A 26,757-nucleotide genomic window follows, 5' to 3' on the forward strand; every position below is an offset into this window, starting at 1 on the left:
GATTTTGAACTTATAAAATTGCCAAAAAAGTGGTATATCAATATATGGATGTATCTATACTTGCAGCCAAATTGAATATTGAAATGCTCATATTTTTGGCTCTATGGAACAAAACGAGATGAAAATTTACTTTTTGAAGATTATAATACAAAAATTTTTTTTAAATGTTAAAATTTTATGATAATTGGTAAAAAAGAACCTATATTTTCAAACCAATAAAATATGCCCAAATTTGCCTACATTTGTATATATAGTGTTCCTTGGTTGTCTCCCCTACATTTGTCAATTTTGCTGCTTCGGTGTTCTCCCTTGTGGCCTTACCAGGTCATTTATAACAGAAAAACAGAAAGCAATTATTCTTGAATTAACTAAAAAAGTCAGTTACAAAATAAAAAAAAAGTGCTCAATACTTTTCTAAGACAATAATTAACTAGAAATTTTTAAGTACTGATTAACACAATAATAAGACTACTGATTGTCTTAACATAAAAGTAACTGCAAGGATGTATATAAACTGTGGGAAAAAGTCGTCCATTGTTGCTATATTGTTATTAAAAAACAGCGTTAAACGCAACTTTTACTATCATGGTAACATAAGAGAAATTAACTAATTTTTCACAGCAAAATTTTCTTTGGATTTGAAACCATGCTCCATCACCAAAAACTGAAAATCTATTTGCTCCATGCATGATGGTTTCATTTTCAAAAATAAGAAACTTCAATTGTACCACTCCCACTGCCAATGACAGCTTAAAAATGCCCAAACACAAGAAAATATTTTCAAAATCATTTAAAAACAAAACAAAACATAAAACGTTCAAAATTTATAAAAATAAAATTCTTATTGGATCTGAATCAATTTGATTTTGAAATTTTTGTTAATTCTTGAACATTTAACATTAATATTTGTCTTTAATCATCTGCCTATTTGACCCTTGTCCCTGGGTCATTACCTTTATGCCCTTGTTTTTAAAAAGGTCCAAAGCAGTAATTGTTACCTGCCATTTTCTAACTCTAAATATGCCACTGTAACTTTAATGGCTAACTATTTTCTTGGCTTTGTTCATAATATCAATTAGTACAAGTTGCTCTATTCATGAGGCTAGAGTATTCAATATTGATTATAGAGCATATTTTGTCCTTTAATCCTCATATTCCATGAGCGATGTTTCTGACAAAGGGGGAAATATTGCTATTTTCTGGTTTGGAATCTGCTCATCTAACGGTTATCATTAACTAATTTTTGACCTTGAAATAATATTTATGTTTTAGTTTTTTAGCTCCTTATTTCAATTGGCTTCATGCTTTGCCTGGAGCGATTCCCATTAAAAAAAATATGTAGACTAATTTTGAAAAGCATATGCATAGAAATAAGCATCACTTGATAACAATACCTTGCATTGCGTTCATCAAACCAAATGATGACTGCAAAGCAAGAAACTGTTATTTATATATCTATAAAAGTGAAAGTGTGTGTGTGTGTGTGTGTGTGTGTATATTTTCTTACGCAATAACTCTGTCAATTTTCAGTCTACAGACTCGAAATTTGATATACAGGGTACTGAGATTTGAGAAAATTTAGTAATCCATTTTCGGCCAGAAAATTGGCTGTTAAGGGGTCAAAGTTCAACGATTTTACCTTTGAGGACTCTACCAATCTCCTCCGACAATTTTGGGTATAAACAATTGAAATTTTAGATAGAGGTTTCTTGGACATGGATCTAACTTAATAACTTGATTTGAGCCCCAAACAATAAATGTTAAGGAGTCATAATAGGGGTCAAAGTTAAAAAACATTTTTCCTCTGCGGTCTCTACCAAATTACTCAGCCATTTTTTAGTCTAAACATTTCAAATTTTACATAAAGTGTATTCAGATATAGGGCAAGCTTTTTAATAGTTCTTTTTTTCTTAAAAGTTGGCTTCCAAGGGATCAAAGTTCAAAAGATTTTACCTTTGCGATCTTTGGGTCTAAATATTTGAAATTTTACATAAAGGGTATTCAGATATGCAGCAAGCTTTTTAATCAGTTTTGGGGCGAAAATTTGGCTGCCAAGAGGTCAAAGTTTACAGAGTTAAACTTTGCAGACTCTACCAAACTCCTCCACTAATTTTGGGTCTAAACACTTGAAATTTTAGATGTAGGTTACTTGGACATGGGTCAAACATTTTAATTTGAGTCCAAAACAATAAATGTTAAGGGGTCAAAATTGGGGTCAAAGTTTTTAAAAAATTGACATCTGCAGTCTCTACCAACTTTTATATAGAAAGGCATTACTTTACATATTCACACTTTTTAATATATACATATGCACATAAAATTATAAACAGTAGATAGGGCCCGAGCAAAGCCAGGCGGAACTGTTAGTCATATCTAAAAGCATAATGAAGAACGGTTGCACAGATATAGTTCTGTTCATAACAGTAAACCATTCCATGAAGAAAGGATGAAGCAGGTAGATTGAAACACGTTTTAGAAGTTATGTACTATTGAAAATTGTATTTAGCTTTTATATAAATCCTATCTTATAAAAAATCCTTCAATTGTTGTGACTTTTTGTAATATAAATTCATAAATAGTGAATTATTTTTAAATCTAAATACACACATTATATATATATATATATATATATATATATATATATAGAGAGAGAGAGAGAGAGAGAGAGAGAGAAGGAGAGGGAGGGAGAGAGAGAGGATGTATGCAATTCTTTGAAAGAAAAATTGACTAGAGCATTTAATTACAGAGGTAAGAGTCTAACATTTACATACTGAGTATAATAAAGCCTTTAGACTAACACTGCAAATAAACCATTGGTATGCCTATTATAGCTAGTATATAACCAAATATTTCGCAGATTGAATGTTTTAGTATAAAAACAGAACCATTTATATTAATAGTAATTTTGGTAAAGTTGCACTTTAGTTGACAGCCAAGAAATCAAAGCAATAACACAAAATATACAATAAATAACTTTTACCAAGCATCAAAATTTAGTTTTCTACAGTCTTGTATACTCTTAATGTTATGAAACAGTCTGCAAGTTTTTAATTTAAAAATCAGATTTCATTTAAAATTTCAAACAAACATGGTAGTTGTCGATATAATCCTAGGAGTGAAAGTTGTTTAAAGCAAAATAACTCCAAGTCCAATTGTCAAGCCAGACCTGGATTAAAGATTATTGGTAAGATCTCATTTTATTTTTTTTTCGACAATTCCTTCTCTCACCAAGAATTACACTATCTTTGTTTTTCCATGTCCAAAAGAGAGCTGTCAAAAAAACCTAATTTTGCAATAACAAAACTTTAAAACAATGTCAGTAGGTTAAAAGTATACAGATAAGTTAAAAAAGAAAAAATATTTTATACGTTTGATGAAAGTTATTGTAAATTTGAAAATTTTTGATTTCTTGATGGTTAGCGATATCACAACTTTATTGTAATTTTATTTATAAATAAATTTTATGTGTTTATTATTCTCTACTTAACTGACTTTAGAAACTTATTTTTTCCTGATTTCAAGTTCAATGGATGACACAATAGGTCACATCTTTTCTTTTTCTCTTTATATATATATATATATATATATATATATATATATATATTTTATATTTTCTTTTGCAAAAATCAAGACAACCAAATATAAAATAAGAACATCATATGGTGTATTTCTTTATGTTTTACAATTGTTTCATAGTCATTCGGACAAATTTAAACATTGAATCATTTAAATATATTCCAAATATAGCTACTCTTCAGACACCAAAATAAAGGAAGAGAAAAAAAAAAAAGGAATGAGGTGGGTCAACTGCTTCATCCCTTAAATAGAGATTATGAATATGTTGATATATATATATATATGACAAGTGTATTTTGGTGGCGGAAGAGTAGCTATTTTTGGAATATATTTGAATGACATAACACATAAAGAAATACACTGTATGATGTTCTTATTTGATATTTTGTTGACTTGAGTTTTGCAAAAAATTATATGCATGCTCGATTATTAAAACCAATAATCATGAAGCTTAATTAATTGAGTCAATAAATATTGACTTTAATTTTATTCGTATATGAACATTACCAGAATTTTGATATATGAATATATTAATAATATATATGTGCGATTGAATTATATTTATACCCAAAATCAGGCAAAAAAACACAATCACTGCAAACCATGACAGAAAGCTACAAACTTAATTTTTGCCTACTTGGGCTTTCGATCTGTTGGTTATTGTGGTTTGCAGTGGTTGCTTTGTTTGCCCAATTACTGATATATATATATATATCTATCTATCTATATATATATATATATATATAAAAATGTAATTCTTGGTTCGTTAGTTATTAATAATCTAAATAACCACTGGACCGATTGCTTTGACATTTTGGAATAATATGTTTACCGTACCTATGCGTTTTTTATATATCTCTTTTTAATTATAACATTATACTTAAAACTAAACTAAATTATACTAAAAAAAAACATTAATACACTAAGTTAGGTAAAAAGTTTTGGAGAATGCTCTGCTTTACGGTTGTTGTAAAAATGAAACAGAAATTTAAATTTTGTTCCCTTTTAAAATCGGTACATTTTTACATTACATCCAACTCATCGTTTACATTCGACATGTCAACTTTTATAGGTTTTTGGGTATGCTGACAAGTTTAGGGGTGTCTATTCCGAAAGCCGTTCTTAACATGTATTAGAAGTTGAGCACTTATTAAAATTATTAAATTGTTGAATTTTTTGCATTTTGGTTAAATTTATTAGTTTGCAATCCCTGATAGCTCACTCCAAAAATTGAACAAAAGACGAAATTAAAAAGAATGGTACTCATGCAGAATTTACCCCCCTCCCCCGATTCCAATTATGGTTAGGGTTCGACCGGCAATCACCAGATTCAGCCGAACGTTGTTCAAATGTTGAAATCAATATTTTATTTATTTTTTTTGCATATTTAATTAATGATGGGAGTATTTTTCTGTTTATTTTCTTAACATATGTTGACAAAAAAAAAAATAGATCAAACTTTTCTCTACTTTCACCTAACTATTTACAGTGTTCATATCAATCATTCATCTTTTCTTTTTATAATAAAAATTCTGTTTTCAAAAAGAAATGTTTACTGCCAACTTTCTTTAAAAAAAAAAAGAAAAAAAGTGCAAGTTTTCCTGAAAAAAAAAACAAACTTTCACCTAACAATTTATGGTAAAAAATTAATCTTTTCTTGGAGAAAAAAAAACAACTTTTATTGATAAAAAAAATTGCAAAAAATAATAAAAGTAAATAAACAATATAAAATGCAACTTTTCTTGAGGAATATATATATATATATATATATATATATATATATATATATATATATGTGTGTGTGTGTATATATATATACATATATATACACACACACACACACTGATGAGTTGTGATACAACGAAACAGTACTGTATGTGGATGACAATTAAAGCCCCCCTCTTTGGGTTGAGCACTTTGTAAATATATTTTCACCCGATGCGTATTTAAAGCGATTAAGCAAAGCCCACTATTAATTTGTTTGTAAACAAGCTGATGGTTCGAGCACTTTGCGACGGGAGGGTGTGGATTTAATACACACCCCAGGAGAAATATTTATGGCACTGATTCATAGCCGAATGGTGAGAGCTGCCAACTGTCAATGCGACGGTTGCAGGTTCAATCCACGGCTGGGGAAAGGTGTTTGTCTAGCCGCACTGATGAGTTGTGATACAACGAAACAGTACTGTATGTGGATGACAATGTGCATATATATATATATATATATATATATATATATATGTTCCGAATGTATATAAATATATCATTCAAACACTTCCGTATTTGAATATATGGTTAAGTGGCAGTTTTAGTCATTTAGAACTGCTTTAAAGCTTCACCGCTCACTCATTTTTTGACCAAATTTCAAACAATTATTACAGTTTATAGATCTCCATTCTATATTCAATAAAATTATATAATTTTTATAAATATATATTCTTTAAATTTACAGTAGGTTTTTATTTTTTAGTTATTGTATTTCTGTTTTTTCCCAGTTTGTTTGGTTTGAAAGTCGTCTGCGTCTTTTACTTTGCTTAGCTTAATTCGGCGACTGCTGGTCTAGCCCAAACCATAATTGATGAAAAATCTGATGGTCCGGGTCAAATTATGTAAGAGTACCAAAAAATATTATACCAGGTGTCCATTGTGCAGGTTGGCTGATAAAAAGGGTGCTTCCTCCTTATTGTAATGAAATCGGCCAGCCGAAAAGTTGATATTTAATTTAAAAAAACATGATAACTTCTTACATTTCTGGTCAATTTCAACAATAAACAATGTTATCCACCTAATTGTCATGTCACAATTATTTCAGTCTTCCATGATTACACAAAAAATGATTTCGGCTATATTTGTTTTGTCACGTGACATGTGATGTAAACACAAGGGAAATAGCTAAAATTTCTAATTTCTTCCATGACTATTTCCTTTAATATCTCTAATTTCTCCTGTATCGTTTTTCCTAAGTTTTGGCTATTTTCATTACTGTGGCATAGCAATTCAGTGGATAATATTAGTTTCACTTGAAAATCATTCTTTCGATTTCCGAATATCGAAACAATAAAGAAGCACCAAAATGCTTACAAATATTCTCACTAATTATATTTGAAAGTAATTTTTTTTTTAATTAAAAACAACAGTTTACTAAATTATTTCCATTTTTTTAAAAAACTTATCCTAAAACATTTGTACATTCTTTTCTTCTTTCTTTCTTCCTTCTGAGTTATCATTGGTCTCCCACTTACTTTGTTGATTTATTCTTTAAACAGTTTTCGTTTCAATTTTGTCATCGATTTATCTTTGATAAAACACTATACTTACATACAAAAAAAAAAAAATCAGCTAAATTTTGTACTATACGAGATTTTCCAGTGCGTGTTCAAATACATGTAAAATTAAATCCTCATGTTTTCCCCTCTGTCAACCTCAGGAAGAACAGACAGTGAACGTGCATTGAATAATTTAAACGGATATACTATTTTAAGATACTGCACTTGACAATTCACTTGGCGTTTGCAATAACCATTAACAAAACTCAGGGACAACTTTTACATGTGTGTGACTTACACCATAATTGCTTCTCACATGGACAAGTATATGTTGTGTGTTCTAGAGTCGGAAAATCGACAATCTCTACATCTGCACAGAAAAAGGGACACATTAAAATATTGTGCATCCACAAATATTGAGAAGATAAACATAACATACATTTTGTCTTTTGTTTTTTTGTGTTCCATTTGAACAAACTGGGCCATAGCAACGCATGACCGGGTATAGCTAGTATATATATATATATATATATATATATATATATATATATATATATATATATATATATATATATATATATATATATATTTAAAAAATATATTAATATTAACGATATTAAGAATGTAAAAATCTTCAACTCTGTATATTTGTAAAGAGATAACTGATTAATAATACAAAAAATATAAACATGAGCAAGAAAAAAAATTCTGATATAAATATTTTTTATTATTTAATTATTTGGTGCTTCATTGATAATTTAGTCTAATGATTTTTTTAATTGGTAATTTTAGTTTACAGATTTAAGAAAAAGTTGAAAAAATAAAAAATAAACTTAAACTTAAAAAATATAACTATTTTAGCCTTGTGGCATTTTTTATGGAAATTTAATGCTTAAAAGATATGTAGACAAACACATTGACTTGCCAAGCTAGCAAGGTATCTAATAATATTTCTTGATGATCAAAATTTTTAAATTTGATGGATAAAAAAGATTTTCATGAACTTAAAATTTAGATCTAATATTCATATTTTTTTTCAAAACTTGTATTTATTGATTAAACTTTATATTTATACCAAATTCAAATGTGATATTTTGGGTTGATGGTTTTGTTTATAAGAGTTATTTAATGCTAACTTCAATCATTTTGATTAAAAGGTCTGATGCAATTGAAGCATAAGACCTTTTAATCAAAATATAGTCATGACATAAAAATAGATTGAATTTATTTCATGTAATCATTTCTAAATATTATCTTGTGCTTATTTTCTTGATAAGATTTTTTTTTATTTGTATGGCAAAATCATTCTGTTGTCGATATGAATTTTGTGAGAACATGTTTTATTCAGTGTATGCAGACTGTTCTTCTTTAACACTCATGGTCCTTTTATAAGGCCAGAAGGATCTGTATTTTTCAGATATATCTATAGTTAATAATAAATATTAGTGTCTTTCAAATGTTACACCTATCATCTTATATATATATTGGCAACATTAGTGTTACAGTATACTGTAAAATATAGAGTGGAAGGATCAATTTCATTTGTTACTCAATCAAAAATGTTTTAAGTAATTCTTATAACAAACCCACATTTTTATAAATAGTATAAACTAGCATGGGTGCCCTACGTTGCCCGGATGTTTGGAGGAGTGTGTTGAGAAAAAAAAAAAACGTGGTAGTAGGAAGGCAGGCTTGAACCTGTACCGCGAAGGAGGAAAAGAATGTGAAAAAAAAAAAACGTGACGTCTTTGCTGTTACGACCACCACCAAACCGGAAGTGACGTAGGTTTAAATTAAGGCTAGACAATCGAAAAGAGAGGATGACTTTCTAAAATGTCGGCGAAAAAAGCGACCCCTCCCTGTAGAAAAGTGCCCAATTGAGGGTGAAGAAATTATTGTTTTTAGCCAATTTTTCGGTATCTGTCGTCTGAATGGTCGAGCTTCAAAACGATACTGATCTTGTGAAAATCCGTTGCTGTTGAAAGTTTTAGGCAGACATGCAAACATACGTACATAGATTTATATATTTGTAGCTCAAATTTTCGACCCAAACCAATTAAAAAGCTCGCCCTATCTCTGAACACCCTTTATGTAAAATTTCAAATGCTTAGACCAGAAATTGTCTGAGTAATTTGGTAGAGGCTGCAGAGGTCAATTTTTTAAAAAAATTTGACCCCTATTATGACACCTTAAAATTTATTGCTTTAGGCTCAAATCAAGTTATTAAGTTAGATCCATGTCCAAGGAACCTATATCTAAAATTTCAAGTGTTTAGACCCAAAATTGGCGGGGGAGATTGGTAGAGTTCTCAAAGGTCAAATCGTTGAATTATTACCCCTTAACAGCCAATTTTCTGGCTGGAAACTGATTACAAAATTTTTCCCAAATCTCACTACTCTGTATATCAAATTTCGAGTCTGTAGACTGAAAATTGACAGAGTTATTGTGTAGGGACATGTACACAGACAGACCGACACTTTCAGTTTTATAGATATAACCTTACTATCCTTTGGAAGTAATTGTGCTCAAATATAACATTGTATTTACAAAAAAAATTTGGTAATTAAAAAAAATAAAATAAAAGAAAACATTGGACATTAATAGATGAGGTATAAATATGCCATTGCTCTGTGACCAACAGAAAATCTGGATAATTACTTCTTTTTGTGTGTGAGACATGTTTGATTTTGAAACTGTTTTCTTTGGTCAGGTAATAATTTTGCAATTTCTAGTGGATTAGTTGTTGTCAGATATTGAAGATTTAGTAGGGACGTTAAAGCTTTACAGATTATCGAGCCATTATAAATGCCTTGAAGTATTGGAAGGCTGAAGGCAGAATTAATAGCACTGTAGTAAATGTTGTAGAAGGTTGTGTTTTTAAATTAACCCTTTTTTTAATGTTATTTCTTTTACATAAATGAACCACTTTTAGAAAATAAAAAACAGCACTTGGTTCAAACTGATTAAATAATGCTTTCATACTATATTGGTTCTCTGATTATTATAATGGATTGAATATAGCTTTTGTTATCACATGCAACTTTGAGACTTCTTACCTTTTAGGTATGTCCCTTTGAAATATTGTAACTATTATCTATTCCTTTATGGACATTTTTTTTTTGATATTAAAAAAAATGGCTTCATTAATTATATATTGTTTAGAAAAGAAAAAAAAACAAGTTTACAAAATTTGAACTACTTCATGTTCTTGGCCTTCGGGACAAGATCAAAGTGTAGTATCTGTTCTTCAGATGCTGCACTTTTATTTCTTGTTCTCTTTCGGTGGAGGAGAAATCCTTCACGACTGAGACAATTTTTATTTTTGTACCTTTTCTCCACGTTAAAAAACGACCCTGGTGTCTAACTCTGTCCCGTGGGGAGGCATAGTAAATAGGTACTTCATATCAGATGATTTCTAACGTTTCGCTCCATAATGAGGCTTTTTCAGAGATGAAGAGAAAATAATGATTCAAAAGTTCAAATTTTAATGAATGAATAATATTATTAACTAATAGTTATCCGTACAGGACATTAATGCAGATTATTTTTTAATAGTTCAGGTTTTGAAAGTTTAAATAAAATGCTTCTAAAGTCATTTAAAATTTCAAAGGGTCACACAAGATACATCTGTCTTAGTATTTAGTAAAGCTTAGAATTGCTGAATTGTTTAAAAATAAGAGCAAGGAAACAAAGAGGTTATGGAAGGGGATAAGCAATCTGCTGTTGATCATGATACAGGCTGGCTAAGACTTGATGGAGAGGAGAATTATGTGCCATAGATAAAAGATGACACTGACCCTGATCGTTATGAAAACAAGCCCTTATTGATTTCATATCATTTTTTTGATGAATTTTGAAACACTGCTATCACTAACAAATAAGTATGATCAACAGTATTTAGATTCTCATGACTAATTCGCCTCTCACCCTCCAAAACAGAAGTCTCGTTTCCATAATTGAATTATGGAAAAATAACAGTGATAAAAATGTCTTATAAGAACGTTTCCCAGTGTGCATAGTTGACAGTGGAAGTAAATCTAAGTGGGAGAGTACAAATTACTTCAACTGTATAACTATCACAAGAAAAATTATCGAACATGATTAAATATAAATATCAATGGAATTGAACATAAGCTTAAACCGATGCTGAAGCAGATTTTGGTTAGAAATATCTATCAACTGAATAGAAGAGGAAAATTACACTCTTCTTTATATACAAGATAACAACAGTCTTGTCATATTCTATAAAAAAACTGCTAAAGTTTTAAACCATCATTTACTTTGAAAATCTCGAAACACAACAGAATGTAGCAAACTATTAGAAAAAGAACGGATATGAAGTCTTTGAAATTTTTCCAAATTTATTGTCGATATCGTTTTTAAAATTTTAAAAAATTAGTTGTGTCATTTACTGATAACAGATCCATTGACGATATGTGCTTCGAATCTTTGTATCGTATTTAAAAAAAATTTAGAAAGTGGGTTAATGTTTTTTTAATTTTAGCCAAAAACATTATTTAGGAAAAACGTGAGGAAGAGATAGTGAGAAAGAGAAAGGTAGAAAGAAAATGGAAAGAGAGAGATAGTGTTGGTGAGGCAGAGAGAGAGAGAGAGAGAGAGAGAGAGAGAGAGAGAGAGAGAGAGAGAGAGAGAGAGAGAGAGTGATAGATAAGGTGAGACAGAAAAAGAAAGATGGAAGTAGAGAAAGGTGACGTGAGAGAGAGAGAGTGAAGTAGAAAGAGAGAGAGAGAGATAGAGTGAAGTAGAGAGAGATAGAGTGAAGAAGAGAGAGATAGAGTGAAGTAGAGAGAGAGAGATAGAGTGAAGTAGAGAGAGAGATAGAGTGAAGTAGAGAGAGAGAGAGAGTGAAGTAGAGAGAGAGAGAGAGAGAGAGAGAGTGAAGTAGAGAGAGAGAGAGAGAGTGAAGTAGAGAGAGAGTGAAGTAGAGAGAGAGAGTGAGAGAGTGAAGTAGAGAGATAGAGTGAAGTAGAGAGAGAGAGAGAAGTAGAGAGAGAGAGAGACAGTGAAGTAGAGAGATAGAGAGAGTTAAGTAGAGAGAGATATATCGAGAAACTTCAGTAGAGAGAGAGAAAGAGTGAAGTAGAGAGAGAGAGAGAGATAGAGTGAAGTAGAGAGAGAGAGATAGAGTGAAGTAGAGAGAGAGAGAGAGAGATAGAGTGAAGTAGAGAGAGAGAGAGAGAGATAGAGTGTAGAGAGAGAGAGATAGAGTGAAGTAGAGAGAGAGAGAGAGTGAAGTAGAGAGAGAGAGAGAGATAGAGTGAAGTAGAGAGAGAGAGAGAGATAGAGTGAAGTAGAGAGAGAGAGAGAGAGATAGAGTGAAGTAGAGAGAGAGATAGAGTGAAGTAGAGAGAGAGAGAGGGTGAAGTAGAGAGAGAGAGATAGAGTGAAGTAGAGAGAGAGAGATAGAGTGAAGTAGAGAGAGAGAGATAGAGTGAAGTAGAGAGAGAGAGAGAGAGAGAGAGAGAGAGAGAGAGTGAAGTAGAGAGAGAGAGAGTGACGTAGAGAGAGAGAGAGAGAGAGAGTGAAGTAGAGAGAGAGAGAGAGAGAGTGAAGTAGAGAGAGAGAGAGAGAGATAGAGTGAAGTAGAGAGATAGAGATAGAGTGAAGTAGATACAGAGAGAGAGATAAAGTGAAGTAGAGAGAGAGAGAGATAGAGTGAAGTAGAGAGAGAGAGAGAGATAGAGTGAAGTAAAGAGAGAGAGAGAGATAGAGTGAAGTAGAGAGAGAGAGATAGAGAGATAGAGTGAAGTAGAGAGAGAGAGAGAGAGTGAAGTAGAGAGAGAGAGATGGAGTGAAGTAGAGAGAGAGAGATGGAGTGAAGTAGAGAGAGAGAGAGAGATAGAGTGAAGTAGAGAGAGAGAGAGAGATAGAGTGAAGTAGAGAGAGAGATAGAGTGAAGTAGAGAGAGAGATAGAGTGAAGTAGAGAGAGAGAGGGTGAAGTAGAGAGAGAGAGATAGAGTGAAGTAGAGAGAGAGATAGATAGAGTGAAGTAGAGAGAGAGAGATAGAGTGAAGTAGAGAGAGAGAGAGAGAGAGAGAGAGTGAAGTAGAGAGAGAGAGAGAGAGAGTGACGTAGAGAGAGAGAGGGAGAGAGAGTGAAGTAGAGAGAGAGAGAGATAGAGTGAAGTAGAGAGAGAGAGATAGAGTGAAGTAGATACAGAGAGAGAGATAAAGTGAAGTAGAGAGAGAGAGATAGAGTGAAGTAGAGAGAGAGAGATAGAGTGAAGTAGAGAGAGAGAGATAGAGTGAAGTAGAGAGAGAGAGAGAGTGAAGTAGAAAGAGAGAGAGTGAAGTAGAGAGAGATCGAGCGAAGAAGAGAGAGAGATCGAGCAAAGTAGAGAGAGAGATCGAGCGAAGTAGAGAGAGAGATCGAGCGAAGTAGAGAGAGATAGAGTGAATGAAGTAGAGAAAGAGAGATAGAGTGAATAAAGTAGAGAAAAAGAAATAGAGAGAGTGAAGTACAGTCAGAGAGAGTGAAGAAGAGAGAGACAGAGATAGTGAAGTAGAGAGAGAGATGATGTAGAGAGAGAGAGATGACGTAGAGAGAGAGGATAAGGGAGAGAGAGAGGATAAGGGAGAGAGAGAGGATAAGGGAGAGAGAGAGGATAAGGGAGAGAGAGAGGATGAGAGTGAGGTAGAAAGTAGAGTGGTGAAGACAGGAAGAGTGGAGGCGAGGAAGACAGGAAGAGTGGAGGCGAGGAAGACAGGAAGCGTGGAGGAGAGGAAGACAGGAAGAGTGGAGGAGAGGAAGACAGGAAGCGTGGAGGCGAGGAAGACAGGAAGAGTGGAGGAGAGGAATACAGGAAGAGTGGAGGCGAGGAAGACAGGAAGAGTGGAGGCGAGGAAGACAGGAAGAGTGGAGGAGAGGAAGACAGGAAGAGTGGAGGAGAGGAAGACAGGAAGAGTGGAGGAGAGGAAGACAGGAAGAGTGGAGGAGAGGAAGACAGGAAGAGTGGAGGAGAGGAATACAGGAAGAGTGGAGGCGAGGAAGACAGGAAGAGTGGAGGCGAGGAAGACAGGAAGAGTGGAGGCGAGGAAGACAGGAAGAGTGGAGGGAAGGAAGAAAAGGACGAGTGGAGGCGAGGAAGAAAGGACGAGTGGAGGCGAGGAAGAAAGGACGAGTGGAGGCGAGGAAGACAGAGAGAATGGAGGCGAGGAAGAAAGAGAGAATGGAGGCGAGGAAGAAAGAGAGAATGGAGGCGAGGAAGAAAGAGAGAATGGAGGCGAGGAAGAAAGAGAGAATGGAGGCGAGGAAGAAAGAGAGAATGGAGGCGAGGAAGAAAGAGAGAATGGAGGCGAGGAAGAAAGAGAGAATGGAGGCGAGGAAGAAAGAGAGAATGGAGGCGAGGAAGAAAGAGAGAATGGAGGCGAGGAAGAAAGAGAGAATGGAGGCGAGGAAGAAAGAGAGAATGGAGGCGAGGAAGAAAGAGAGAATGGAGGCGAGGAAGAAAGGGAGTGTGGAGGCGAGGAAGAACGGGAGTGTGGAGGCGAGGAAGAAAGAGAGTGTGGAGGCGAGGAAGAAAGAGAGTGTGGAGGCGAGGAAGAAAGAGAGTGTGGAGGCGAGGAAGAAAGAGAGAGTGGAGGCGAGGAAGAAAGGGAGTGTGGAGGCGAGGAAGAACGGGAGTGTGGAGGCGAGGAAGAAAGAGAGTGTGGAGGCGAGGAAGAAAGAGAGTGTGGAGGCGAGGAAGAAAGAGAGAATGGAGGCGAGGAAGAAAGAGAGAATGGAGGCGAGGAAGAAAGAGAGAATGGAGGCGAGGAAGAAAGAGAGAATGGAGGCGAGGAAGAAAGAGAGAATGAAGGCGAGGAAGAAAGGGAGTGTGGAGGCGAGGAAGAACGGGAGTGTGGAGGCGAGGAAGAACGGGAGTGTGGAGGCGAGGAAGAAAGAGAGTGTGGAGGCGAGGAAGAAAGAGAGTGTGGAGGCGAGGAAGAAAGAGAGAGTGGAGGCGAGGAAGAAAGAGAGTGTTGAGGCGAGGAAGAAAGAGAGAATGGAGGCGAGGAAGAAAGAGAGAATGGAGGCGAGGAAGAAAGAGAGAATGGAGGCAAGGAAGAAAGAGAGAATGGAGACGAGGAAGAAAGAGAGAATGAAGGCGATGGAAAAAGGGAGTGTGGAGGCGAGGAAGAACGGGAGTGTGGAGGCGAGGAAGAAAGAGAGTGTGGAGGCGAGGAAGAAAGAGAGTGTGGAGGCGAGGAAGAAAGAGAGTGTGGAGGCGAGGAAGAAAGAGAGAGTGGAGGCGAGGAAGAAAGAGAGTGTTGAGGCGAGGAAGAAAGAGAGAATGGAGGCGAGGAAGAAAGAGAGAATGGAGGCGAGGAAGAAAGAGAGAGTGGAAGCGAGGAAGAAAGAGAGAGTGGCGGCGAGGAAGAAAGGAAGAGTGGAGGCGAGGAAGAAAGGAAGAGTGGAGGCGAGGAAGAAAGGAAGAGTGGAGGCGAGGAAGAAAGGAAGACTGAAGGCGAGGAAGAAAGGAAGAGTGGAGGCGAGGAAGAAAGGAAGAGTGGAGGTGAGGAAGAAAGGAAGAGTGGAGGTGAGGAAGAAAGGAAGACTGAAGGCGAGGAAGAAAGGAAGAGTGGAGGCGAGGAAGAAAGGAAGAGTGGAGGCAGGGAAGAAAGGAAGACTGAAGGCGAGGAAGAAAGGAAGAGTGGAGGCGAGGAAGAAAGGAAGAGTGGAGGCGAGGAAAAAAGTAAGAGTGGAGGCGAGGAAAAAAGGAAGAGTGGAGGCGAGGAAGAAAGGAAGAGTGGAGGCGAGGAAGAAAGGAAGAGTAGAGGCGAGGAAGAAAGGAAGACTGAAGGCGAGGAAGAAAGGAAGAGTGGAGGCGAGGAAGAAAGGAAGAGTGAAGGCGAGGAAGAAAGGAAGAGTGGAGGCGAGGAAGAAAGGAAGACTGGAGGCGAGGAAGAAAGGAAGAGTGGAGGCGAGGAAGAAAAGAAAGAGTGGAGGTGAGGAAGAAATGAAGAGTGGAGGTGAGGAAGAAAGGAAGACTGAAGGCGAGGAAGAAAGGAAGAGTGGAGGCGAGGAAGAAAGGAAGAGTGGAGGCGAGGAAGAAAGGAAGAGTGGAGGCAGGGAAGAAAGGAAGACTGAAGGCGAGGAAGAAAGGAAGAGTGGAGGATAGGAAGAAAGGAAGAGTGGAGGATAGGAAGAAAGGAAGAGTGGAGGCAGGGAAGAAAGGAAGAGTGGAGGCAGGGAAGAAAGGAAGAATGAAGGCGAGGAAGAAAGGAAGAGTGGAGGTGAGGAAGAAAGGAAGAGTGGAGGCGAGGAAGAAAGGAAGACTGAAGGCGAGGAAGAAAGGAAGAGTGGAGCGAGGAAGAAAGGAAGACTGAAGGCGAGGAAGAAAGGAAGAGTGGAGGCGAGGAAGAAAGGAAGAGTGGAGGTGAGGAAGAAAGGAAGAGTGGAGGTGAGGAAGAAAGGAAGAGTGGAGGCGAGGAAGAAAGGAAGAGTGGAGGCGAGGAAGAAAGGAAGAGTGGAGGTGAGGAAGAAAGGAAGAGTGGAGGTGAGGAAGAAAGGAAGAGTGGAGGCGAGGAAGAAAGGAAGAGTGGAGGCGAGGAAGAAAGGAAGAGTGGAGGTGAGGAAGAAAGGAAGAGTGGAGGCGAGGAAGAAAGGAAGAGTGGAGGCGAGGAAGAAAGGAAGAGTGGAGGTGAGGAAGAAAGGAAGAGTGGAGGCGAGGAAGAAAGGAAGAGTGGAGGCGAGGAAGAAAGGAAGAGTGGAGGTGAGGAAGAAAGGAAGAGTGGAGGTGAGGAAGAAAGGAAGAGTGGAGGCGAGGAAGAAAGGAAGACTGAAGGCGAGGAAGAAAGGAAGAGTGGAGGCGAGGAAGAAAGGAAGACTGAAGGCGAGGAAGAAAGGAAGAGTGGAGGCGAGGAAGAAAGGAAGAGTGGAGGCGAGGAAGAAAGGAAGAGTGGAGGTGAGGAAGAAAGGAAGAGTGGAGGCGAGGAAGAAAGGAAGAGTGGAGGCGAGGAAGAAAGGAAGACTGAAGGCGAGGAAGAAAGGAAGAGTGGTGGCGAGGAAGAAAGGAAGACTGAAGGCGAGGAAGAAATGGAGGAGTGGAGGCGAGGAAGAAAGGAAGAGTGGAGGCGAGGAAGAAAGGAAGACTGAAGGCGAGGAAGAAAGGAAGAGTGGTGGCGAGGAAGAAAGGAAGACTGAAGGCGAGGAAGAAATGGAGGAGTGGAGGCGAGGAAGAAAGGAAGAGTGGAGGCGAGGAAGAAAGGAAGAGTGGAGGCAGGGAAGAAAGGAAGACTGAAGGCGAGGAAGAAAGGAAGAGTGGAGGCGAGGAGGAAAGGAAGAGAGGAGGCGAGGAAGAAAGGAAGAGTGGAGGCGAGGAAGAAAGGAAGTGTGGAGGCGAGGAAGAAAGGAAGAGTGGAGGCGAGGAAGAACGGGAGAGTGGAGGCGAGGAAGAACGGGAGAGTGGAGGCGAGGAAGAACGGGAGAGTGGAGGCGAGGAAGAACGGGAGAGTGGAGGCGAGGAAGAACGGGAGAGTGGAGGCGAGGAAGAAAGAGAGAGTGGAGGCGAGGAAGAAAGAGAGAGTGGAGGCGAGGAAGAAAGGAAGACTGAAGGCGAGGAAGAAAGGAAGAGTGGAGGCGAGGAAGAAAGGAAGACTGAAGGCGAGGAAGAAAGGAAGAGTGGAGGCGAGGAAGAAAGGAAGAGTGGAGGCGAGGAAGAACGGGAGAGTGGAGGCGAGGAAGAACGGGAGAGTGGAGGCGAGGAAGAACGGGAGAGTGGAGGCGAGGAAGAAAGAGAGAGTGGAGGCGAGGAAGAAAGAGAGAGTGGAGGCGAGGAAGAAAGGAAGACTGAAGGCGAGGAAGAAAGGAAGACTGAAGGCGAGGAAGAAAGGAAGAGTGGAGGCGAAGAAGAAAGTAAGACTGAAGGCGAGGAAGAAAGGAAGACTGAAGGCGAGGAAGAAAGGAAGAGTGGAGGCGAGGAAGAAAGGAAGACTGAAGACGAGGAAGAAAGGAAGACTGAAGGCGAGGAAGAAAGGAAGAGTGGAGGCGAGGAAGAAAGGAAGACTGAAGGCGAGGAAGAAAGGAAGAGTAGAGGCGAGGAAGAAAGGAAGACTGAAGGCGAGGAAGAAAGGAAGAGTGGAGGCGAGGAAGAAAGGAAGACTGAAGGCGAGGAAGAAAGGAAGAGTGGAGGCGAGGAAGAAAGGAAGACTGAAGGCGAGGAAGAAAGGAAGAGTGGAGGTGAGGAAGAAAGGAAGAGTGGAGGTGAGGAAGAAAGGAAGAGTGGAGGCGAGGAAGAAAGGAAGAGTGGAGGCAGGGAAGAAAGGAAGACTGAAGGCGAGGAAGAAATGGAGGAGTGGAGGCAAGGAAGAAAAGGAAGAGTGGAGGCAGGGAAGAAAGGAAGACTGAAGGCGAGGAAGAAAGGAAGAGTGGAGGCGAGGAAGAAAGGAAGAGTGGAGGCAGGGAAGAAAGGAAGACTGAAGGCGAGGAAGAAATGGAGGAGTGGAGGCGAGGAAGAAAGGAAGAGTGGAGGCAGGGAAGAAAGGAAGAGTGGAGGATAGGAAGAAAGGAAGAGTGGAGGATAGGAAGAAAGGAAGAGTGGAGGCAGGGAAGAAAGGAAGACTGAAGGCGAGGAAGAAAGGAAGAGTGGAGGCGAGGAAGAAAGGAAGAGTGGAGGCGAGGAAGAAAGGAAGAGTGGAGGCGAGGAAGAAATGGAAGAGTGGAGGCGAGGAAGAAATGGAAGAGTGGAGGCGAGGAAGAAATGGAGGAGTGGAGGCGAGGAAGAAAGGAGGAGTGGAGGCGAGGAAGAAAGGAAGAGTGGAGGCGAGGAAGAAAGGAAGACTGAAGGCGAGGAAGAAAGGAAGAGTGGAGGCGAGGAAGAAAGGAAGAGTGGAGGCGAGGAAGAAAGGAAGACTGAAGGCGAGGAAGAAATGGAAGACTGAAGGCGAGGAAGAAAGGAAGAGTGGAGGCAGGGAAGAAAGGAAGACTGAAGGCGAGGAAGAAAGGAAGAGTGGAGGATAGGAAGAAAGGAAGAGTGGAGGCGAGGAAGAAAGGAAGAGTGGAGGCGAGGAAGAAAGGAAGACTGAAGGCGAGGAAGAAATGGAAGACTGAAGGCGAGGAAGAAAGGAAGAGTGGAGGCAGGGAAGAAAGGAAGACTGAAGGCGAGGAAGAAAGGAAGAGTGGAGGATAGGAAGAAAGGAAGAGTGGAGGCGAGGAAGAAAGGAAGAGTGGAGGCGAGGAAGAAAGGAAGACTGAAGGCGAGGAAGAAATGGAAGACTGAAGGCGAGGAAGAAAGGAAGAGTGGAGGCAGGGAAGAAAGGAAGACTGAAGGCGAGGAAGAAAGGAAGAGTGGAGGCGAGGAGGAAAGGAAGAGTGGAGGCGAGGAAGAAAGGAAGAGTGGAGGCGAGGAAGAAAGGAAGAGTGGAGGCGAGGAAGAAAGGAAGAGTGGAGGCGAGGAAGAAAGGAAGAGTGGAGGCGAGGAAGAACGGGAGAGTGGAGGCGAGGAAGAACGGGAGAGTGGAAGCGAGGAAGAACGGGAGAGTGGAGGCGAGGAAGAAAGAGAGAGTGGAGGCGAGGAAGAAAGAGAGAGTGGAAGCGAGGAAGAAAGGAAGACTGAAGGCGAGGAAGAAAGGAAGAGTGGAGGCGAGGAAGAAAGGAACACTGAAGGCGAGGAAGAAAGGAAGAGTGGAGGCGAGGAAGAAATGAAGACTGAAGGCGAGGAAGAAAGGAAGAGTGGAGGCGAGGAAGAAAGGAAGAGTGGAGGCGAGGAAGAAAGGAAGACTGAAGGCGAGGAAGAAAGGAAGAGTGGAGGCGAGGAAGAAAGGAAGACTGAAGGCGAGGAAGAAAGGAAGAGTGGAGGCGAGGAAGAAAGGAAGACTGAAGGCGAGGAAGAAAGGAAGAGTGGAGGCGAGGAAGAAAGGAAGAGTGGAGGTGAGGAAGAAAGGAAGAGTGGAGGCAGGGAAGAAAGGAAGACTGAAGGCGAGGAAGAAAGGAAGAGTGGAGGCGAGGAAGAAAGGAAGAGTGGAGGCAGGGAAGAAAGGAAGACTGAAGGCGAGGAAGAAAGGAAGAGTGGAGGCGAGGAAGAAAGGAAGAGTGGAGGCAGGGAAGAAAGGAAGACTGAAGGCGAGGAAGAAAGGAAGACTGAAGGCGAGGAAGAAAGGAAGAGTGGAGGCGAGGAAGAAAGGAAGAGTGGAGGCAGGGAAGAAAGGAAGACTGAAGGCGAGGAAGAATGGAGGAGTGGAGGCGAGGAAGAAATGGAGGAGTGGAGGCGAGGAAGAAAGGAAGAGTGGAGGCAGGGAAGAAAGGAAGACTGAAGGCGAGGAAGAAAGGAAGAGTGGAGGATAGGAAGAAAGGAAGAGTGGAGGCAGGGAAGAAAGGAAGACTGAAGGCGAGGAAGAAAGGAAGAGTGGAGGCGAGGAGGAAAGGAAGAGTGGAGGCGAGGAAAAAAGGAAGAGTTGAGGCGAGGAAGAAAGGAAGAGTTGAGGCGAGGAAGAAAGGAAGAGTGGAGGCGAGGAAGAAAGGAAGAGTGGAGGCGAGGAAGAACGGGAGAGTGGAGGCGAGGAAGAACGGGAGAGTGGAGGCGAGGAAGAACGGGAGAGTGGAGGCGAGGAAGAAAGAGAGAGTGGAGGCGAGGAAGAAAGAGAGAGTGGAGGCGAGGAAGAAAGAGAGTGTTGAGGCAAGGAAGAAAGAGAGAGTGGAGGCGAGGAAGAAAGAGAGAATGGAGGCGAGGAAGAAAGAGAGAATGGAGGCGAGGAAGAAAGGAAGAGTGGAGGCGAGGAAGAAAGAGAGTGTGGAGGCGAGGAAGAAAGAGAGTGTGGAGGCGAGGAAGAAAGAGAGTGTGGAGGCGAGGAAGAAAGAGAGTGTGGAGGCGAGGAAGAAAGAGAGTGTGGAGGCGAGGAAGAAAGAGAGAGTGGAGGCGAGGAAGAAAGAGAGTGTGGAGGCGAGGAAGAAAGAGAGTGTGGAGGCGAGGAAGAAAGAGAGTGTGGAGGCGAGGAAGAAAGAGAGTGTGGAGGCGAGGAAGAAAGAGAGTGTGGAGGCGAGGAAGAAAGAGAGTGTGGAGGCGAGGAAGAAAGAGAGAGTGGAGGCGAGGAAGAAAGAGAGAGTGGAGGCGAGGAAGAAAGAGAGTGTGGAGGCGAGGAAGAAAGAGAGTGTTGAGGCGAGGAAGAAAGAGAGAATGGAGGCGAGGAAGAAAGAGAGAGTGGAAGCGAGGAAGAAAGAGAGAGTGGAGGCGAGGAAGAAAGGAAGAGTGGAGGCGAGGAAGAAAGGAAGAGTGGAGGTGAGGAAGAAAGGAAGAGTGGAGGCGAGGAAGAAAGGAAGAGTTGAGGCGAGGAAGAAAGGAAGAGTGGAGGCGAGGAAGAAAGGAAGAGTGGAGGTGAGGAAGAAAGGAAGAGTGGAGGTGAGGAAGAAAGGAAGAGTGGAGGCGAGGAAGAAAGGAAGAGTGGAGGCGAGGAAGAAAGGAAGAGTGGAGGTGAGGAAGAAAGGAAGAGTGGAGGCGAGGAAGACAGGAAGAGTGGAGGTGAGGAAGACAGGAAGAGTGGAGGTGAGGAAGAAAGGAAGAGTGGAGGCGAGGAAGACAGGAAGAGTGGAGGCGAGGAAGAAAGGAAGAGTTGAGGCGAGGAAGAAAGGAAGAGTGGAGGCGAGGAAGAAAGGAAGAGTTGAGGCGAGGAAGAAAGGAAGAGTGGAGGCGAGAAAGAAAGGAAGAGTGGAGGTGAGGAAGAAAGGAAGAGTGGAGGTGAGGAAGAAAGGAAGAGTGGAGGCGAGGAAGAAAGGAAGAGTGGAGGCGAGGAAGACAGGAAGAGTGGAGGCGAGGAAGAAAGAGAGTGGAGGCGAGGAAGAAAGGAAGAGTGGAGGCGAGGAAGAAAGGAAGAGTGGAGGCGAGGAAGAAAGGAAGAGTGGAGGCGAGGAAGACAGGAAGAGTGGAGGTGAGGAAGAAAGGAAGAGTGGAGGCGAGGAAGACAGGAAGAGTGGAGGTGAGGAAGAAAGGAAGAGTGGAGGCGAGGAAGAAAGAGAGTGGAGGCGAGGAAGAAAGGGAGAGAGAGAGGGTGAGGAAAAGATGAAAAAGAGGGTGAGATAGAAAGGGAGAAAGAGATAAGGGAGAGATGTGAGATAGAGGGAGAAAAAATATGGAAAGATAAAACGATAGAAAGAAAAAAAAGATGGAAAGATAAAAACAGAGAACGAAAATGGAGAAGAAAGAGAGAGAGAAGAAAGAGAGAGAGAGAAGATCTATATAGAGAGAGTTTGGTAGCTTTACGGCATATCAACCCTTTTTAGGTTATTTAATGCCGAATCCAGTTATTTTGGAGAAGGTTTTTATTCAAGTTTTTTGTATCTTCAATTGCTAGGTTGCTGAAGTGCTTCGTTTAGTTGTTTTATAGTGGATTTTATTTTTTATTTATTTTTTCCCTGCCCTCGAGAACACTAATGAATTTTACAGTGGGAGAGGGAAAAGGGTTATAATATTAATGTTTGGTACATTTTACGTTAAGAAACCAGTCAGAAATTGGGGAACATAGAAAGAGAAAGGGGAAATGGGAAGAAGGAAAAGGGGGAAAAGGTGGGTTGTTTTTGGTTTTGCAGAACATAAGTGGCATAATCACATTGTCACAGGGGTTCCTGCTGAATCACTGAAGTTAAGCAACGTTGAACATTGTCATTACTAAATGGGTGACCATTTGGGACATTCAGGTGCTGTATGTGCTTTGGTAGCACTGAGAGAGAGAAGATAAAAAACAGAGAAAGGACGAAAAAGAGAGAGAGGTAGAGAGAGAGAGAGAGGAAGAGAGAGGTAGAGAGAGAGAGAGAGAGGAAGAGAGAGGTAGAAAAAATGCACAGAGAGAGAGAGGAAGAGAAGAAAGGGGATGTGAAAGATCAAGTAAGAAAATAAGGATGACAGAGAGAGAAAGAGAGATGATGAGGATGAAAGAGAAAGAGAGAGAGACGAGAAGGAGGAGAAAGACAGAGGGAAAAACAAACATGGCGACAGAAAGAGACTGACGCGGGTGAGAGAGAGAGAGAGAGTGAAGTAGAGAGAGAGAGAGAGAGAGAGAGAGAGAAAGAGAGAGAGAGACGACAAGGACGATAGAGAGAGAGAGAGAGAGGAAGAGACGACCACAGTGACAGAAAAAGAGGAAAAGACGACCATGGTTACAGAGAGATAGGGAGAGATGATCATGGCGACAAAGAGAGAGGGAGAGGCGAAAAGGGAACCAGACACAGAGGGAGAGACGACCACAGCGACAGAAAAAGAGGCAGAGACAACCAGGGCAACAGAAAAAAGAGAGAAACGAAAAGGATGACAGGGAAAGAGAAGAAAGGCAGAGAAATAGAGAGAGAGGACAACAGACAGAAAAACGACAAGGAGGACAAAGAGAGAGACGGTGAGGATGGAAAGTGGGAGAGAAAGGATGAAGAAGACAGAAAGTGGAAGAGAGAGGATGAAGATGACAGAAAGTGTGAGAGAGAGGATGAAGATGACAGAAAGTGGGAGGGAGAGGATGAAGAAGACAGAAAGAGGGAGGGAGAGGATGAAGAAGACAGAAAGAGGAAGAGAGAGGATGAAGAAGACAGAAAGAGGGAGAGAGAGGATGAAGAAGACAGAAAGAGGGAGAGAGAGGATGAAGAAGACAGAAAGAGGAAGAGCGAGGATGAAGAAGACAGAAAGAGGGAGAGAGAGGATGAAGAAGACAGAAAGAGGGAGAGAGAGGATGAAGAAGACAGAAAGAGGGAGGGAGAGGATGAAGTAGACAGAAAGAGGGAGGGAGAGGATGAAGTAGACAGAAAGAGGAGGGAGAGGATGAAGAAGACAGAAAGAGGGAGGGAGCGGATGAAGAACACAGAACGTGGGAGAGAGAGGATGAAGAAGACAGAAAGAGGGAGGGAGAGGATGAAGATGACAGAAAGAGGGAGGGAGAGGATGAAGAAGACAGAATGAAGGAAGGAAAGGACGAAGGTGGGAGAGAGAGGATGAAGAAGACAGAAAGAGGGAGGGAGAAGATGAAGAAGACAGAAAGAGGGAGGGAGAGGATGAAGAAGACAGAAAGAGGGAGGGAGAGGATGAAGAAGACAGAAAGAGGGAGGGAGAGGATGAAGAAGACAGAAAGAGGGAGGGAGAGGATGAAGAAGACAGAAAGAGGGAGGGAGAGGATGAAGAAGACAGAAAGAGGGAGGGAGAGGATGAAGAAGACAGAAAGAGGGAGAGAGAGGATGAAGAAGACAGAAAGAGGAAGAGAGAGGATGAAGAAGACAGAAAGAGGAAGAGAGAGGATGAAGAAGACAGAAAGAGGGAGGGAGAGGATGAAGAAGACAGAAAGAGGGAGGGAGAGGATGAAGAAGACAGAAAGAGGGAGAGAGAGGATGAAGAAGACAGAAAGAGGGAGGGAGAGGATGAAGAAGACAAAGAGGGAGAGAGAGGATGAAGAAGACAGAAAGAGGAGGGAGAGGATGAAGAAGACAGAAAGAGGGAGGGAGAGGATGAAGAAGACAGAAAGAGGAAGGGAGAGGATGAAGAAGACAGAAAGAGGGAGAGAGAGGATGAAGAAGACAGAAAGAGGAAGAGAGAGGATGAAGAAGACAGAAAGAGGGAGGGAGAGGATGAAGAAGACAGAAAGAGAGAGGGAGAGGATGAAGAAGACAGAAAGAGGGAGGGAGAGGATGAAGAAGACAGAAAGAGGGAGGGAGAGGATGAAGAAGACAGAAAGAGGGAGGGAGAGGATGAAGAAGACAGAAAGAGGGAGGGAGAGGATGAAGAAGACAGAAAGAGGGAGGGAGAGGATGAAGAAGATAGAAAGAGGGAGAGAGAGGATGAAGAAGATAGAAAGAGGGAGAGAGAGGATGAAGAAGAAAGAGGAAGAGAGAGGATGAAGAAGACAGAAAGAAGGAGGGAGAGGATGAAGAAGAAAGAAAGAGGGAGAGAGAGGATGAAGAAGACAGAAAGATGGAGAGAGAGGATGAAGAAGACAGAGAGGGAGGGAGAGGATGAAGAAGACAGAGAGGGAGGGAGAGGATGAAGAACAGAAAGAGGGAGGGAGCGGATGAAGAAGGCAGAACGTGGGAGAGAGTGGATGAAGAAGGCAGAACGTGGGAGAGAGAGGATGAAGATGACAGAAAGAGGGAGGGAGAGGATGAAGAAGACAGAAAGAGGGAGAGAGAGGATGAAGAAGACAGAAAGTGTGTTAGAGAGGATGAACATGTCAGAAAGAGGGAGAGAGAGGATGAATATGACAGAAAGAGGGAGGGAGAGGATGAAGAAGAAAGAAAGAGGGAGAGGGTGAAGAAGACAGAAGGAGGGAGAGAGAGCATGAAGATGACAGAAAGAGGGAGAGAGAGGATGAAGAAGACAGTAAATGGGAGAGAGAGGATGGAGAAGACAGAAAGTGGGAGAGAGAGGATGGAGAAGACAGAAAGTGGGAGAGAGAGGATGAAGATGAAAGAAGGTGGGAGACAGAGAGGAGGAAGAAGACAGAAAGTGGGAGAGAGAGGATTAAGAAGACAAAGTGGGAGAGAGGATGAAGAAGACAGAAAGAGGAAGAGAGAGGATGAAGAAGACAGAAAGAGGAAGAGAGAGGATGAAGAAGACAGAAAGAGGAAGAGAGAGGATGAAGAAGACAGAAAGAGGAAGAGAGAGGATGAAGAAGACAGAAAGAGGGAGAGAGAGGATGAAGAAGACAGAAAGTGGGAGAGAGAGCATGAAGAAGACAGAAAGTGGGAGAGAGAGCATGAAGAAGACAGAAAGAGGGAGAGAGAGGATGAAGAGGACAGAAAGTGGGAGGGAGAGGATGAAGAAGACAAAGAGAGAGCGGATGGGGAAGAATGAAAGACTGAAGGTAGGAAGAGAGACGGAGAGAGAGAAAGAATTAGGAAGAGAGAAAGTAAAAGTTAGAAAGAAGGGATTATAAGTTTCTCAAACCTTATCGTCAAGTGTTGAATAGCTTGTTTGGCTCTCTATCGTAGACACTGGTGTCATAAGGCTTCCATTAAATATATGATCTTCGTTTCGCTGGAGAGTTGATTCAATATCTTTTAGGTTGACTGGATACTTCTCAGTGCCATGTAAAATTAATGTCCAACCGAGCAGAACACCTAAAATTGATATGTTTATATACTCAAATATTTTTAAAAAGAAAAAAATGTTTTATTTATATACACACATATTTATTAAAAAGCAAAAAAGATAACAGTATCTAATTTAAAAAACTGACAAACTCGTTACATGTATTTAAAAAAACCACCACACTCTAATTAATCTAATTAGCCATCAGGCTATGTTAGTGTTAATTTATACAAAATATACATATGTAATTGAGCAATGGTAATTTCGTCTATATAAAAAAAATTAAACGAATTAAAAAAAAAAACCCAAAAAAAAAACAACAAAACAATTCAAATCTACGTGCTCTATAGAAAAAAGATTAGAGATTCTACATAAAATCTAAAAATGCATTGACATGTAAAATTAACCAGAGAAAATTATGGAAGTATTCTTTAATCTCCAAATTTCAAAGTTCACCCCTAAGGAGTTTATAGAGCAATTTTTGTCCGGGTTTGGATATGGATTGTACAAGTTTCTGAGCTATAATTTGGAAAGACAACACTATACTTGTAATTTATTCCTTTTGCTCAGTATTTTCATTCAAAAATTATTTAATATTGAAGTTTCTCCTCAGAAAAGAATTTGGGAAGGACAAGAAATTCAAAATGAGAATGTTTTACTAGTGCTCTGGAGACATCCTTACTTTATTTGGGTTGGGTGGTTTCTATAATACTCTACATAGGAGCAATACATTACATTTGGTAAGTGGTATATAGTAATCCAAAAGTGCAGATGTAAAACTTCCGTCTTTTGTTAACTTTGTGTTGCCCATATGTCATCATAATGCAGTATTATAGTTGGCAAGTGATAACCTAACGTGCCCAATATACTAAATAGAGCAGGTGTGTTAACTCTGCATTGCCATAGATTAATCAATATCCTAG

At 40.1% G+C, this 26,757-nt stretch overlaps 1 protein-coding gene across 1 annotated transcript in view; it reads right to left on the reverse strand.

Moving 5' to 3' along the window:
• The window catches only part of LOC145297685 (proprotein convertase subtilisin/kexin type 4-like), a 318,708-nt gene that overhangs the window by 78,829 nt on the left and 213,122 nt on the right, over positions 1–26,757 (reverse strand). The window contains exon 13 of the mRNA XM_080143882.1: positions 25,691–25,863. Within this exon, the coding sequence (XP_080000008.1) occupies positions 25,691–25,863 (173 nt within the window). The remainder of the gene's footprint in view (positions 1–25,690; positions 25,864–26,757) is intronic.

Source organism: Euprymna scolopes, chromosome 18, assembly GCF_053919585.1.
Source record: "Euprymna scolopes isolate OS-2025 chromosome 18, ASM5391958v1, whole genome shotgun sequence".
NCBI lineage: Eukaryota > Metazoa > Mollusca > Cephalopoda > Sepiida > Sepiolidae > Euprymna > Euprymna scolopes.